The following is a 12,141-nucleotide window of genomic DNA, read 5'->3' on the forward strand; positions in this document are numbered from 1 at the left end:
GGACAGGTGATAAAAGAGCTAAAGTGCTACCTGCCTCCAGAGCCTTCCTGTCCCTTCCCAGCAGCCTGGGGGCAGAGCTGTCTGGGCCGGTGCTCCCGGGCCTGCCCGGCACTTAACTTGGGGAAGACGGTGCTGAAAGCAGCTCCTTGTTTCCTGCATCCCCGAGCTGGTGGGATGAGGGGCTGGCCAGGTGCAGCAGGTCCGGAGGCCATGGGCAGGGCCAGGTCCCCAACCTCCGAGCAGTGGGGGACAGCCACGTGTGTTTGCGCATCATCTCATTAGCGAGCAGTTGCTAAATGCCTTCCTGTGCAAGGAGTAAGGCTTTGAAAAATGGCCCAGGAGTGGTTCTGACAAATTGTTGGGGTGTCTGGTGCAAAAGCAGAGCCCTGGGAGAACATGCACCTCCCTCCTTGATCCATCCCTTCCTATCTGATCATCCCAGCTCTTGTTTGATCAATAGCCACAATTAGTGGGGGGTTATTTGTCTATTGCCCTTCTCCTCTCCTGGCTCTTTGAAGCTGGAGCTAATTTAGGTGCCTCTGCTCCAGGAACCCAATAAATCAGGAGCTAGGGCCTCGGGGACAGGGGAGGATGAGGCAGCAGGACTTCAAAGGCAGGTGAAGCTTGCAAATATCTTTGAGCACTCACCTGTGCTCACTATGACCCCCTTGTTCTCCCCAGCATCCCTCTCACCTCCCAGTCTTTCTCTGCCAGGAATGGAGGCTCCCAACCACTGATTTACCCAGCAAGCTCAGCTCGGGAGCCAGGGTGGTTTTGGAACACTTGAATGCCAGCAGGACATAGATGTCAGACCCACCTAGAGATGTGCCTGTCTAAACCCAGCTAAGCAGGACAGATCCCTGCCACGGGGGTGTTTTTGCTGGTGCTGGAGGTCAGGAGGTGCAGACCAGAGCAGACACGGGGGTGGCTGAGCTGGGCACAAAGCCAGTCCCAGCTGGGTGGTGCCTGGGCAGGGGCAGCAGTCCCAAAGCTGTCCCCATCCCACCCACAGCCCCTGGGAGATCCTTGGGAAGCACTGCCAGGGCTTCTGGGTCTCTGGGCAGCCCTGGCTGCAGGGATGCAGCCCCAGCTCTCGGAAGCGGGCAGGGCCAGACCATAAATCATGGGGCATCTGATGCCACCTGCCACCTGTAATTAGCACATCCCGCTGGGCCATCCCCACCTCGTCCTGGGCGCTTCCGACCTAGGTGCCCATTACGGGTTGGGAGGTCAGCAGGAACGCCCACCCAGGCCCTGCTCCCCGCTCCCTTCTGATTTATCACCGTGTGCTGGAGAGATTTATGGGCTGAGATGGGGAGCCAGAAACGTGTTGTGAGGCTCTGCTGGGCCCGTCTGCCTGACAGATGATGAAAGAGCCGTAATTATCTGTCGCCACACATATATCAGGCCATTCATGGCACTCCCCAGCCTCCAAGGAGGGCTTTGGCCCTCGGGGACTCCCCACCTCCTAGCCTGTGTCACTCTGGACTGCAGCACTGCTGAGTGCTGGGTACCTGCCTGTTGTCACAGCTCTCATGGGTCCCACAGCCCAAAGGTGTGTTTTGGGTGTGCACCCCTAACACTGCTGCTGAGCCAGGCCTCAGCTCCTGCAAAGAGCCCTGGACTGGCTGCCACATCCATCCAACACCCCCAAACTTCCAGGTGAGAGCTGCTGGAGCCATCTGGGAGCACAGCCCTCACTGGAGGTCAAACCCTGATGGAGTGAAGAGGCAGCTGATGGCCTGGGGGGGCTGCCCAGCTCCTGGCACTGTCCCAGCACCATCCATCCTCCTTGGCAAGGTTGCACCAAGAGGCATGGATGTGCCAGAGCAAAGCAAGGGAAGGATGAGAGCCGGGAGAGGCGTGCAGGGAGGTGCCCATTCCTGGTGACAGGGGAAGGAGGAGGCAGCTGTTGCGACACTGCCTGGGCCCGCGGGTAAATAAATAGGGTGCTTTGTTCCTGCTGGGGCACGGCCAGGTGGCACAAGGGACACGGGCTGAGTCATCCATGCCCAGGCAGCCACTCTGCAGGGCACAGGATGAGGCAGGGAGAGGCACTGAGAGGCCTGGAGGCGCCTGTGGGTGAGATCCCTGCTCCAGCACCGCGCAAAGCACCAGGGAACAGCCCTGCCCTGGCACAGGTCGGAAATCCACATCCTGTGGAGCGGGAGTGAGCCATGGGCACGTGCTTAAACACAGCACATGTGGCCGGCAGTGGGCAAAAGGCTTACTCAGGCCTTCACAGAATCCCAAAGTCATTCCAGGTGGAAAAGCCCTCTAAAGGAATCCAAACGTTAACCCAGCACTGCCTTGTTACCGCCAAACCACTAAATGCCACATCCATGTTTTTTGAACATTTCCATCACTTTCCTGAGCAGCCTGTTCCAAAGTCTGACCATCCTTTCAGTGAAGACACTTTTCCTAATACCCAATTTAAGCCTTGAGGCCATTTCCTCTTGTCTTGTCCCTTGTTCCTTGTAAGCAGAGACAAACCCCCACCAGGAATGGGTCAACACTCCTTTCAGGGAGTTGTAGGCCTTCGTTGCCCACCACAGGAGCCTGTGCCTGCTGCTCCATGTCCCAGGAATGGCTCATCCATCCTGAGACCAACAGGGCTGCCAGAGTTTCACTGGCCAGAGGATGAGGATAGGACACACAGAGCTCTGCAGTCTAGGCCAGGGCACGTGGCAGCTGTGGAAGGCACAGGAGCCACCCCACGCACAGGAGCCTTTAAGGCTCAGTTGTTCCTAGCTCGGGATCTCCCGGAGCACCTGGGATGGATCCTGGCACTAGTTATCATGCTGTTACTGCCCTGAGCTGCACGCACCGGGCATTCCCTCGCCCACATCCCCGTGCTCGCAGCTCCTCGGGGAGACCCGGAGAGGGCAGCGGGACTCTGTGAGCTGCAGGAGCGCAGCGCCCGCACCCCGCTGCTGTCCCCATCCCGTCCCCGCCCGCTCCCGCCGCGGGCCGCAGCCGGGGCCGAGCCGGGGGGCGGTGGCAGCGCTGCCCCCGCCCCGGCGGGGCCGTGCCGAGCCGAGCCGAGGCGGGGCGGGCCGGGGGCGGGCACCGACGTCAGGCCCCGCGGCGGCGGCGGCGGCGGCGGCGGGGGGCGGAAGGCGGCGGTGCCGGGGGGTGGGGGGAAGCCCGGCTTTGGGGCGGGGGATGGCGGCGGGCGAGGCGGCCCGGGCGGACTTCGCGCGGCACTGGCAGGCGCAGTTCCCGGGGGAGCCGGCGCCCCGCATGGAGCTGGGCTCGGTGCGGGCCATGGAGCGGGAGCTGGAGCGCTGCCGCCGCCACCTGCGCCGCCTGCAGCGGGCGCTGGCCGAGGAGCGCTTCAAGGTGGGCTACCTGGAGGCGGCGCTGGCCCGGGCCCCGCCGCCGCCGCCGCCCGCCGCCCCCCGCCCCGCCGGCAGCTCCCCGGAGGGCGGCAGCGCCGGCAGCTCCGACGCGGAGGACGCTTCCTCGGCAGGTGGGTGAGGGGGAGCCGTCCCCACCCCGCGCCCCAGGGCACGAGGGTGTCCCCAGCCCCTGCGCCGTCCCCGCCGCACGGTCAAGGGCGAATGTACACGGCCGAGGGCATCCCCGGTCCTGCGCTGCCGTGCCGTGCCCGGGGCCCCCGTGCCCGTGGCCCCGTGCCGTGCCACGGGTAAAGGCAACCCCAAGCCCCTGTGCCATCCGTGCCACACGGCTGTGACTCGGCACGGGAGCCCCAGCGCGTCCCCAGCACGCAGCCGGGAGCGCCCCATGCCGAAACATAGTAGAGAATGCCCAAACTCCTTTTGCCATCCCCATCAAACAGCTAATGCCGCCCCAGCCCTTGTGCAGTCCCCGACCAACCACTAAGGTCACCCCAAGGCCCTGTCTCCTCCCTGTCCCATTCCCAGGGACGTCCCATGCCAAGGCCCCATCGTTGGGTGTGCGAGGAGGGAGGGTGGCTGGCTCTCGGTGATGGGCCAGTGGCCCACGAGTCACCTCTGGGGCTGGGACGCTGCACAGGAGTCACTTCCTCCCGGCGGCGTGACCTGGCTCACGGGAACACCTCTGCTCAGGTGACACCCTGTGACCTCCTGTGGGGAAGTCCTGGAGGCTCTAAAGCAGAAGCATGCCGGGGTGGTGACACGTCCCGGGGCATTTCTCTAGGTGGATTGAGGACGATGTTATTTCACAAGTGCCTGGCTGTGTGGTGGCACTGAAGGCACAGCCAGCTAGCGCTGTCAGCCGTCACACTGTCCTACTTCCAGTGGCCTGGAAGTTGTTATTGCATCAGCATTAAACTCGGTTCAAACATAGTCCTGGCAACTAGGGAATGTCACTTTAAATTCTGCTAATTCCACAGCTAACTTGAGTTAATTTTGTTCTTGCTCAATTGTTTGGGGTGGTGGTTTCCCCCCAAGGCTGTATCGTGCTGGTTTAAGATTGTCTGGAGAGCAAGTGCTCTGATGTCAAATTATGCTTAATATTTAGTTCATTTATATTTATTGCATTAGTCTGCAGTGCTGGAGGAAGTTTCCACTTCACCTTCCTGAGCTGCCTGGAGGTGAAATGTCCAAAGTACGTGGCTGCTCTCAGTGTTGTCACCGTGCTGTGCCAGGCTGCACGTGTGAGTATTTGTCTCGCTCTCCAGTCGGCCGTGGGAGCCTGTGCCCAGCCCTGCAGCCAGGAACAAGGACATTGGGAATGCTGCCTTCAAAGGGCTGCTCCAAGCCCCTCTCCAGCTCCCAGCAGGGAGGAGGCACGGGCTGTGGTTCTTGGAGAGCTGCTCTGTGGCTCAAGTGGCTTGAGAGTGACCAAGCACAAGTCCTTCTGATTTACACTCAGACCTGTGTTTTGTTTGTGTCTGGGTTTTGCTCTTGGATGTTTCCAAAACCAGGATGGTGCAGGGCTGCTCTCAGCTTGGTGGGTGATGTTAAAGGGGCTTTCCTGAAGCACAGCACAAGCCCCTGAGGGTCCTGGCTTGGAGGTCCAGCCCTGCACCATCCTTTGCAGCTGGGAGGGGGTGAGTCTTTTGGCAAGACTTTGAAGTCCAAGGTTGCATCAGCTGTGGTTGAATGTGGCCTCTTCCTCCTCCTCCTCTTCCTCCTCCCCTATGTGGGTCTTCCTCAGGGTCAGCAGCTCCAGCTGACCAGAGGAGGAAGCATCCCCTGTGCTGAGTGCCTGGCTCCTTGCCCCGTGACACGGCTGGGCTCTGCACGGAGGGCTGGGCTCAGCCCTCCCCAGCCTTGTCCCGAGCCTTGTCCCAAGCCTGTCCCGAGCCTTTCCCAGGCATCAGCATTTTCTTTGTTGGGCGTTATAAGGGCCCCTGTGTGCACTGACTGGGCTGACATTTTAGAGCAGAATTTGAGAGCGCAGTAAGAGGTGTGCAGTCGTTGCCTGGATCCCCCTTTCATGGACAGCTGGCTAACCCGGTGCTCCTGTTGTTTTCTTCTCACTTCTCTATGTTTCAGATGCAATTGAAAATTCATGATTGTGGTGCTGTTTGCTTTTCTTGCCAGCACTCTGGCGGTGTGTAACCTGGTTAGTGCTGCTCTGCCTGAGTCCTTCAGTATTTTAATGTGAATTTTGAAGCTTAGTGGTGCTGTGGCTGTGGCTGAATGCAGTCAGTCCCCAGCTGTATCAGCCTTGGGAAGCACCCTCTGGACAGCAAGTGGAGGAGTGTTGAATATCATCTTTATGGGAATTACCAGGGAAACACAGTGTTTTCCTTTAAGTAGCTTGTGATTAATCTGATTTAAAGGGAGGAAATCTGCAAGATGCCCGTCTGCGGCTATCGCACGAGAGCGGCGGGTGTGACAGCCAGATACATGATCCTGGCATCTGAGATAACGCCTGTGCCAGCTCTCCGGGGACCAACGAAATCTGAGCGTCAGCGAGCAGATGGCTCAAAACGAAGCGTGGAAAGGACTGAAATTCCCCTCATCTTGGCCGTCACCTGTCCCTGTGGCTAAACACGCAGCTGGCCTCGCAGCTGAGTGTGCGCCGTGCCGCGCTGTGCCGGGGCGCAGCGACGCTCAGGCTGGGTGCTGCTTCCATCTCCTGGAAAGATGGAATGCTGTAGGTTGGTGCCAGCCTGGAGAGGGTGAGCTGAGCAGGAGATGGTGCTGGTGGCTGAGAGGAGGACGAGGTGACGCTCAGTGGAGATGCTTTGTGCCCGGCAGCCAGGTAGCGCAGAGGTGGAAGCAACTCCGTGCTGGTTTCCTCGCTTTGTCCTTGGGAAAGCAGAGAAAGAGGCTGGCTTTGCCGTGGAGCTGAAGCTCCTCTGGAAGGCTGTGAGGTTTGGGAGCCCCTGAGCTGCCCTGTGCAGCACCCTGTACCCCAGAAATGTGAGCTCTGGGGTGGGGAGCGCTGGCATAGCTGGAATAGTCCATGATGGCGTGAGCTGGTGGATCTGGTTATGGCAGGATGCTGCGGCTGTGAGATGTGCTGTAAGTGAATCCCCAGCCCTCTGTTTAGCTGGAATTACAGTTTCTCTCAAGGAAAGATTCTGGAGTCACGTGGGCTCTTCTCCCTGCTCCGCTGCACTGCCTTCACTGGTACCTTGGGAATGGGAAGGGAGCTGCATTGGCCACCTCACCCCTGCATGCCCAGATGGGGGCTGGATTGGCATGGATGTCATGCTGGGGGCTCCTGACATGATTTGGGTAAAGTCAGGGTTTGTTCTTGTTACTCCATCCCTGCTTTCAGCTTGTGCTGCTGCTGCGAAAGTAGCACCTCTGTCTGTCCCAGAAAAACTCCCTGCAGCTATGGAGGAGCAGCTCTGTCCTCCTGTCCCAAGCTGCACTTAGACCCTGCTTGTTCCTTGTCCCTTTCTTGGACTATTCTGCAGAAGCAGAAGGGAAAATAGTGAGCAAAGTCCAGAGTTTTTCCTGGTGCATCTCTTTCTGTCTGGGGCAGGCCATGGTGTGCAGGAGGGGAAGGAATGGGGATTCCACAGCCCAAGGAAGGTGAAATATTGCATGGTTTGTGCATCCATCTCCCCAGCCTTTAGCACCTGGATGGGATCTTGGCCCCAAAACAGGGAGGTGCAGTGGGAGCAGTTGTGCCTCCCCAAGAGCCCATCTACCACCTCTGTGTCCTTGTATTTAGTTTCTAAATTTTTACTTTGTTATATTTCCCCATTGTTAGAAAGTGCTTGTTTGGCTCTGAAGAGGCTGGAAGTTCCTCCTCTGGCCAGGGCAGGCCAGGCAGAATCTCAGTGTTTAATTTTAACTGTTCAGGCAAGGACAAAACCGCAGAGAGTGTGTGTGTGTGTGTGTGTGTGTGTGTGTGTGTGTGTGTGCCTGCTGGGGACCTTTGAACTGTCTCCATCTGCTCTGGGGCCCAACAGCATTTGGGGAGGTGATTTCTCTCCACAAACCCCCCTGATGGCATTGTGACAGCAGCCCCTGAGTGATGGCAGGCTGTTTCCTCAGAGAGTGATGGGGATGGGGACTGCAGGGTTAAGTCTGGAACAGGTTGTCACTGTTAAAGAAGATCATAAATAAATGTAAAGTTTATGAGGCTGAAAAGCCTTTTAGTAGAAGAGTTGAAGTTTAAAGCTTTAAGTGAGAGCAGAAAGTGCTGCTTGTTGGAGTTTGTCCTGTGGTGGGCAAATAGTAAAGGGCTGCAAGAGCAGAGGGGGAACCTGTGATCAGCTCTGCCTGTGGGCACCACCGTGGCAGCAGCTGCATCTTCTGGGTGGGGGAGCAGCCCTTCCAGGTGCCAGGGCCCTGCAGAGAAGCAGGATGGGTGCACAGAGGGCTGGGAGTCCCTGTCAGTCTCACTGGGCAGGGGTACTCCCCTGGCACACAGCGGTGCTGCTCTCATTAGCACAGAGATGCCAACATCCCTCCTGGAGGAGGTGGGTCTGGATGCAGCATCTCTGTGTTCTGTCAGCTGGGCACAGTCCCACTGACTGGGTTTTGGCCCCCAGAATTTGGGGCCAAGCTGATTTTGAGCTCCCCCAGCCCGGCAGCATTCAGGGCTGGGCAGTGGTGCTGGGGATGGAGTTTGCCCTTCGGTGCCACGGGCTGTGCCCACCGTGGGGACGAGCACTTCAGCACGGAGGTGGCCCCCAGGCTCTCAGTGGCTGGTTGTGCGTGATCAGTAGCCCCAGGTAGAAGCAATGGCAGCAAGCAGGGCAGGCAAGAAATCCTCATTAGGTGGCTGGATAGAGCCAGAAGTGCCCTGCGGGGCTTGAATACATTTGCATTGTAAGGCTATTGAAATCTGGTTGGGGTTTGTTTTCTTTCTGTTTCCCTGGGAAGACACTTCTGTGCAGCGGGGCTCTTTGTTCCTCGGGTTCCTCCTCCCCTCCTGCCCACAGTTGGGATCCCAGTGGATGGCTCTGCTCTGTCTTCTGCTGGGTGCTGTCTGCTGTGGCCAGCCCTGCAGCAGTGATCACAGGGAGAAGCTTTGCCCTGTGCTGGCAGGGAATTCATATTCTCTTGGGTTAGAGAAAGGAGCCTGGGTTGGCCAGGGCAGCTCACTCAGTGTCCATCCATCCCTGTTCCCCCTTGGTTCGTGGCATTGCTGGATTTTCCTCCCACTGAGGTCACCTGGAGCAGTGGCCGGGAGCCAGCCCGAGGGAACACACAGAGCTCACCCCATCCCCAAGAGACATCTTCGAGCAGGCTTGGCTTTCCCACCCCAAATGACTTGATCAGTGATTGCTAAGCAGGATAACTGGCGTGTGTGCATCAGTAGCAGCAGCACTTGGCTCCCTTGGCTGTAGCCGGAGCACAGCCTGGCCAGCCTAAGCAGAATCCCAGAGGACTCCTGCAGATCTGCCTCCAGATAAGTCCCAGCTGTAAAGTTCAGGGATTGTTTGAAGATCTGGCAGATAGGGAGACCTTTGTGCTGGGAAGGGGCTTTCTGCCGAGGACAGTTTTTGTTCCATGGACGATTTTTGTTCCGAGGCTCTGAACCAACACCTCCTCCTCCTCCTCCACAGCTCCTGTGCTGGGAAGCAAACCTGGCCCAGCCACCTCAGCACCAGGGCTGGGGGCAGAGGAGCAGCTGGGGGCTGTGGCAGACACAGCCACAGCTGCCCCCTCTCAGAAGAGAACCACAGTGCAATAGCTGGCCCAGGCTTTCACCTGAAGTAAAATGTTTTTTTCTGACCAACCACCACCTTTCATTCCTTCTCCATCTGGTATTTTGAGAGGCCAGGGGCAGTGCTGCTGTGGCTGGCTCTCTGCCCTCCTCCCCACACTTGTTTGGCTCTGGCACCCTGCCTGGCACTGCCCTGAGGGCAGGATGCTCCAAGGGACCTCCCTGTTCCCCAGGCACCTCTCAGCTGTGCCCCAGTGAGTGCAGCTTGGGGCTGATGCAGCACAGACCTCAGGGTTTCAATTCCACTGGGAAGTGATACTGGAAGAAAAGTTCAGTGCTGGACTGAGGGCCTGCTGTGCTCCTTGGCAGGGAGGCTGGAAACATTTTCATTTATTCCTCTCTTCCCTCTCTGCAGCCTCTGGCGAGGGGAGAGCTGCTGCTCTGCACCAGTGAGGGTGAGCCTGGACCTCCTGAGAGCCCAGCAGAGCAGGCACTGGAGGAGCTGGGGAAGCCAGGCTCTCCTCTGGCATCTCCCACCTCATCCCCAGACTCTGCAGCCCTGGCTGTGTTCCTGCCGTGGCTGCAGCACACAGAGGTTTTCCCTCTCCCAAACCAAAGCACTCTGGCTGCTCTTCCAGTCCTTAGCTTCTTTAGCCTCTTGCATGGTGCTCCCCAACCTCGCTCTCCCATTCCACTCTTCCTGTGGGAAAACACCCCCAGTGCTGGAGGTGCAGGTGGCTCTGGAGCTGCTCTCTGGTTGCTGGCAGCCCTGGGTGCCCACCAGCCCTGGGTGCCCACCACCAGCCCTGGGTGCCCACCAGCAGCCCTTGCCCAGCTCTGGGCAAGCACTGGGGCTCCTGCAGCTCCTGAGGCTGCGGCTGGAGGACTCTTGCACAAGAGCCCAGAAATAGCGATGCGTGGGCTGGCGGGCAGGGGCTGGGCAGATGCCAGGCAGACAGCCAGACACCAGGCAGGCTGTGCAGGGCTGGCTGCTGGTGGGGAGGAATGGTGGAGCTCAGCTCCCGGCTCTTGCCGCAGGGATGCTCCCAGCTGGAGCTGGGGGCGGCTGGCGGGGGTTGAGAACATGGTTGGCAGCATCTCCTCACCCAGGACTGGTCTCTGTCACCGAGGGCTGATGGGTGCCAGGGTGGGGGTGGGTGCTCTCCCCAGCCAGAGGGAGAGAAGGAAGGTTCAGCTGCTTTGCAGTTTTGAGGTTTTGCTGTTGATGTTTTTGCAAAGGTGAAAAGAATATGAAAAACAAAGTAAAAATACCGCCCAGGAGTTTGGTGGGGCTGGTTGGTGTGGGCTGTGCAAGGCCACCTGCCTGGGTTAGTGGTGCAGCACGGGGTGGCCCTGGCTCAGCTTTCCCAGGACACTCACCCAGCTGTGGGGCACTTGCCTGCCTGGTCCTCCTGGCCATGGCACTGCCAGGACCTGCTGTGTGGTGTCAGGCTGGGGGTGGCCAGCCTGGGGAGGGCTCCAGGAGGTCTGGCAGCTCGTCCAAGTGCTCAGCTCGTGCCCCGTGTTGGATAAAGTAGCAGATGTGCAAAGGGGGCGTGGAGAGGCTGGTGCTGTGGGCGGGAGTGGCCAGGAAGTGTGTCTGGCTGAGGGAAAAATGTGGAAAAGCCCCTCCCTGCCTGTATGCAGGGAGCTGTGCATGGAAAAGCAGCTGCCTGCTGCCCCCGCGGCTCTGCAGCCATCGTGCTGAGGATGAGCAGCTGCATCTTGTGCTGGTGCTGCTGCAGGGCTCCCCAGGGCATCGGCGGACTGTGGTTTCCTGCCATGAACAGGGTTGATGCTCTCAGCTGAACCACTGTCACCTTCCTGGCTGGGCCTCGGGCTCTGGGGGGTGCAGGGGTGTGGAATGTGGAGGAAACTCTCCATCCATTAAGGGACAAAGTGAGGACATGCTGAGCTTGAGCCAAAGCAGGAGTGAATGGGGGTGTTGGTGGGGGATGGACAGCAGCAAAGGCTGTCACATCGTGGCCACCCTTGGGCACTGCCTGTGGTAATGTCTTGGGGACAAGGGGAGAGGCAGCTCCCCAGAGTACCTGGGATGGGGCAGAGGAAGGTGGGAAATGGCAGCTGTAGGGCTGCACCCTGTGTCCCTGACTCACAGCCCGTGGGTGCAGGAGGCTCTGGATGTCCTTGTCATGCCAGGGCTGGCTGCAGCCCCCAGGCAGGCAGGGCTGTGCTGGGGGCAGCAGTGGCTCCTCATCCTGGATGCCAGGTGCCAATGGCTCCCTGTGCTCCAGCCATGCCGAAGCACAGCTCTGGCGTTGCCGTGCTCCACCAAAATGCTGCATCCGAGCCTGTCACGGACATCCCTGGGAGTGGCAATCGGGTGGTGGCAGTGCCCTGGCAGGGTCCCCTCAGGTCTCCCACCCGCGTCCTGGCACTTCACGCTCCACCTTCCCCGTGTGCCCGGCAGAGCATTATCCCTCCTGCCCGGCTCCCGTCTGGCCGCGGTGCCCGGTCCAGGCCCTTGCCCACAGCGAGCCCCGCGGGCAGGACGCGGCCGAGGGCGCTGCCAGGGGATGGTGCCCGCACTGCCGGGACGGGGCAGCGGTGCCGGCACAGCCTGAACCAGGGCACTCTTTGCACTTGAACGCTTGGCTGGCGCCCTGACATATTGGGGTTGATGACTCTGGCACTTCGTATTTCCTTTGGCTACATGCAGCTGGGGAGGGCGGTTTAACCCCTGCCTGCCCACGTCCTGCTCTGCCAGCCCTGCCAGTTGTGTGGGGCAGGGCTGCTCCCGGCTCCTGCAGGCCCTGGTTCCCAGAACCAGGGGGAGCAGGGCTGGGAAGAGCTGTGTCCTTCAGCCGTAGCGACTTGAGGGGCTGGGGAAGTTTTGCTGTGAAGTGGGCACAGCATCCCCAGGTCACAGCAAGGTGGTGGAAGGGGTGATGGAGCCAGCTCCCCCCATTCCCCCCTGCTCTCCTTGGGATGGTCAGGGGGGGCAGCCGCACATGCTGCTGTGCCCCCACCATCCCCTCCTTGTCCTCCTCCTCCTCCTCGCCGGTCCCCAGACCCCTGCGGAGGGTCGGCGTGGCTGCGTGCGGGGGGACGCTGAGCTCGGCTCCCCCCGGCGAGGCAGGGGCGGGA

At 59.8% G+C, this 12,141-nt stretch overlaps 1 protein-coding gene across 1 annotated transcript in view; it reads left to right on the plus strand.

The window, feature by feature from the left end:
• Window positions 1–3,226: 3,226 nt before the first annotated feature.
• Window positions 3,227–12,141, plus strand: part of ABR (ABR activator of RhoGEF and GTPase) — a 37,954-nt gene continuing 29,039 nt past the window's right edge. The window contains exon 1 of the mRNA XM_053995364.1: window positions 3,227–3,472. Within this exon, the coding sequence (XP_053851339.1) occupies window positions 3,244–3,472 (229 nt within the window). The 5' untranslated portion in view covers window positions 3,227–3,243. The remainder of the gene's footprint in view (window positions 3,473–12,141) is intronic.

This window comes from Vidua macroura, chromosome 20, assembly GCF_024509145.1.
Source record: "Vidua macroura isolate BioBank_ID:100142 chromosome 20, ASM2450914v1, whole genome shotgun sequence".
Lineage (NCBI taxonomy): Eukaryota > Metazoa > Chordata > Aves > Passeriformes > Viduidae > Vidua > Vidua macroura.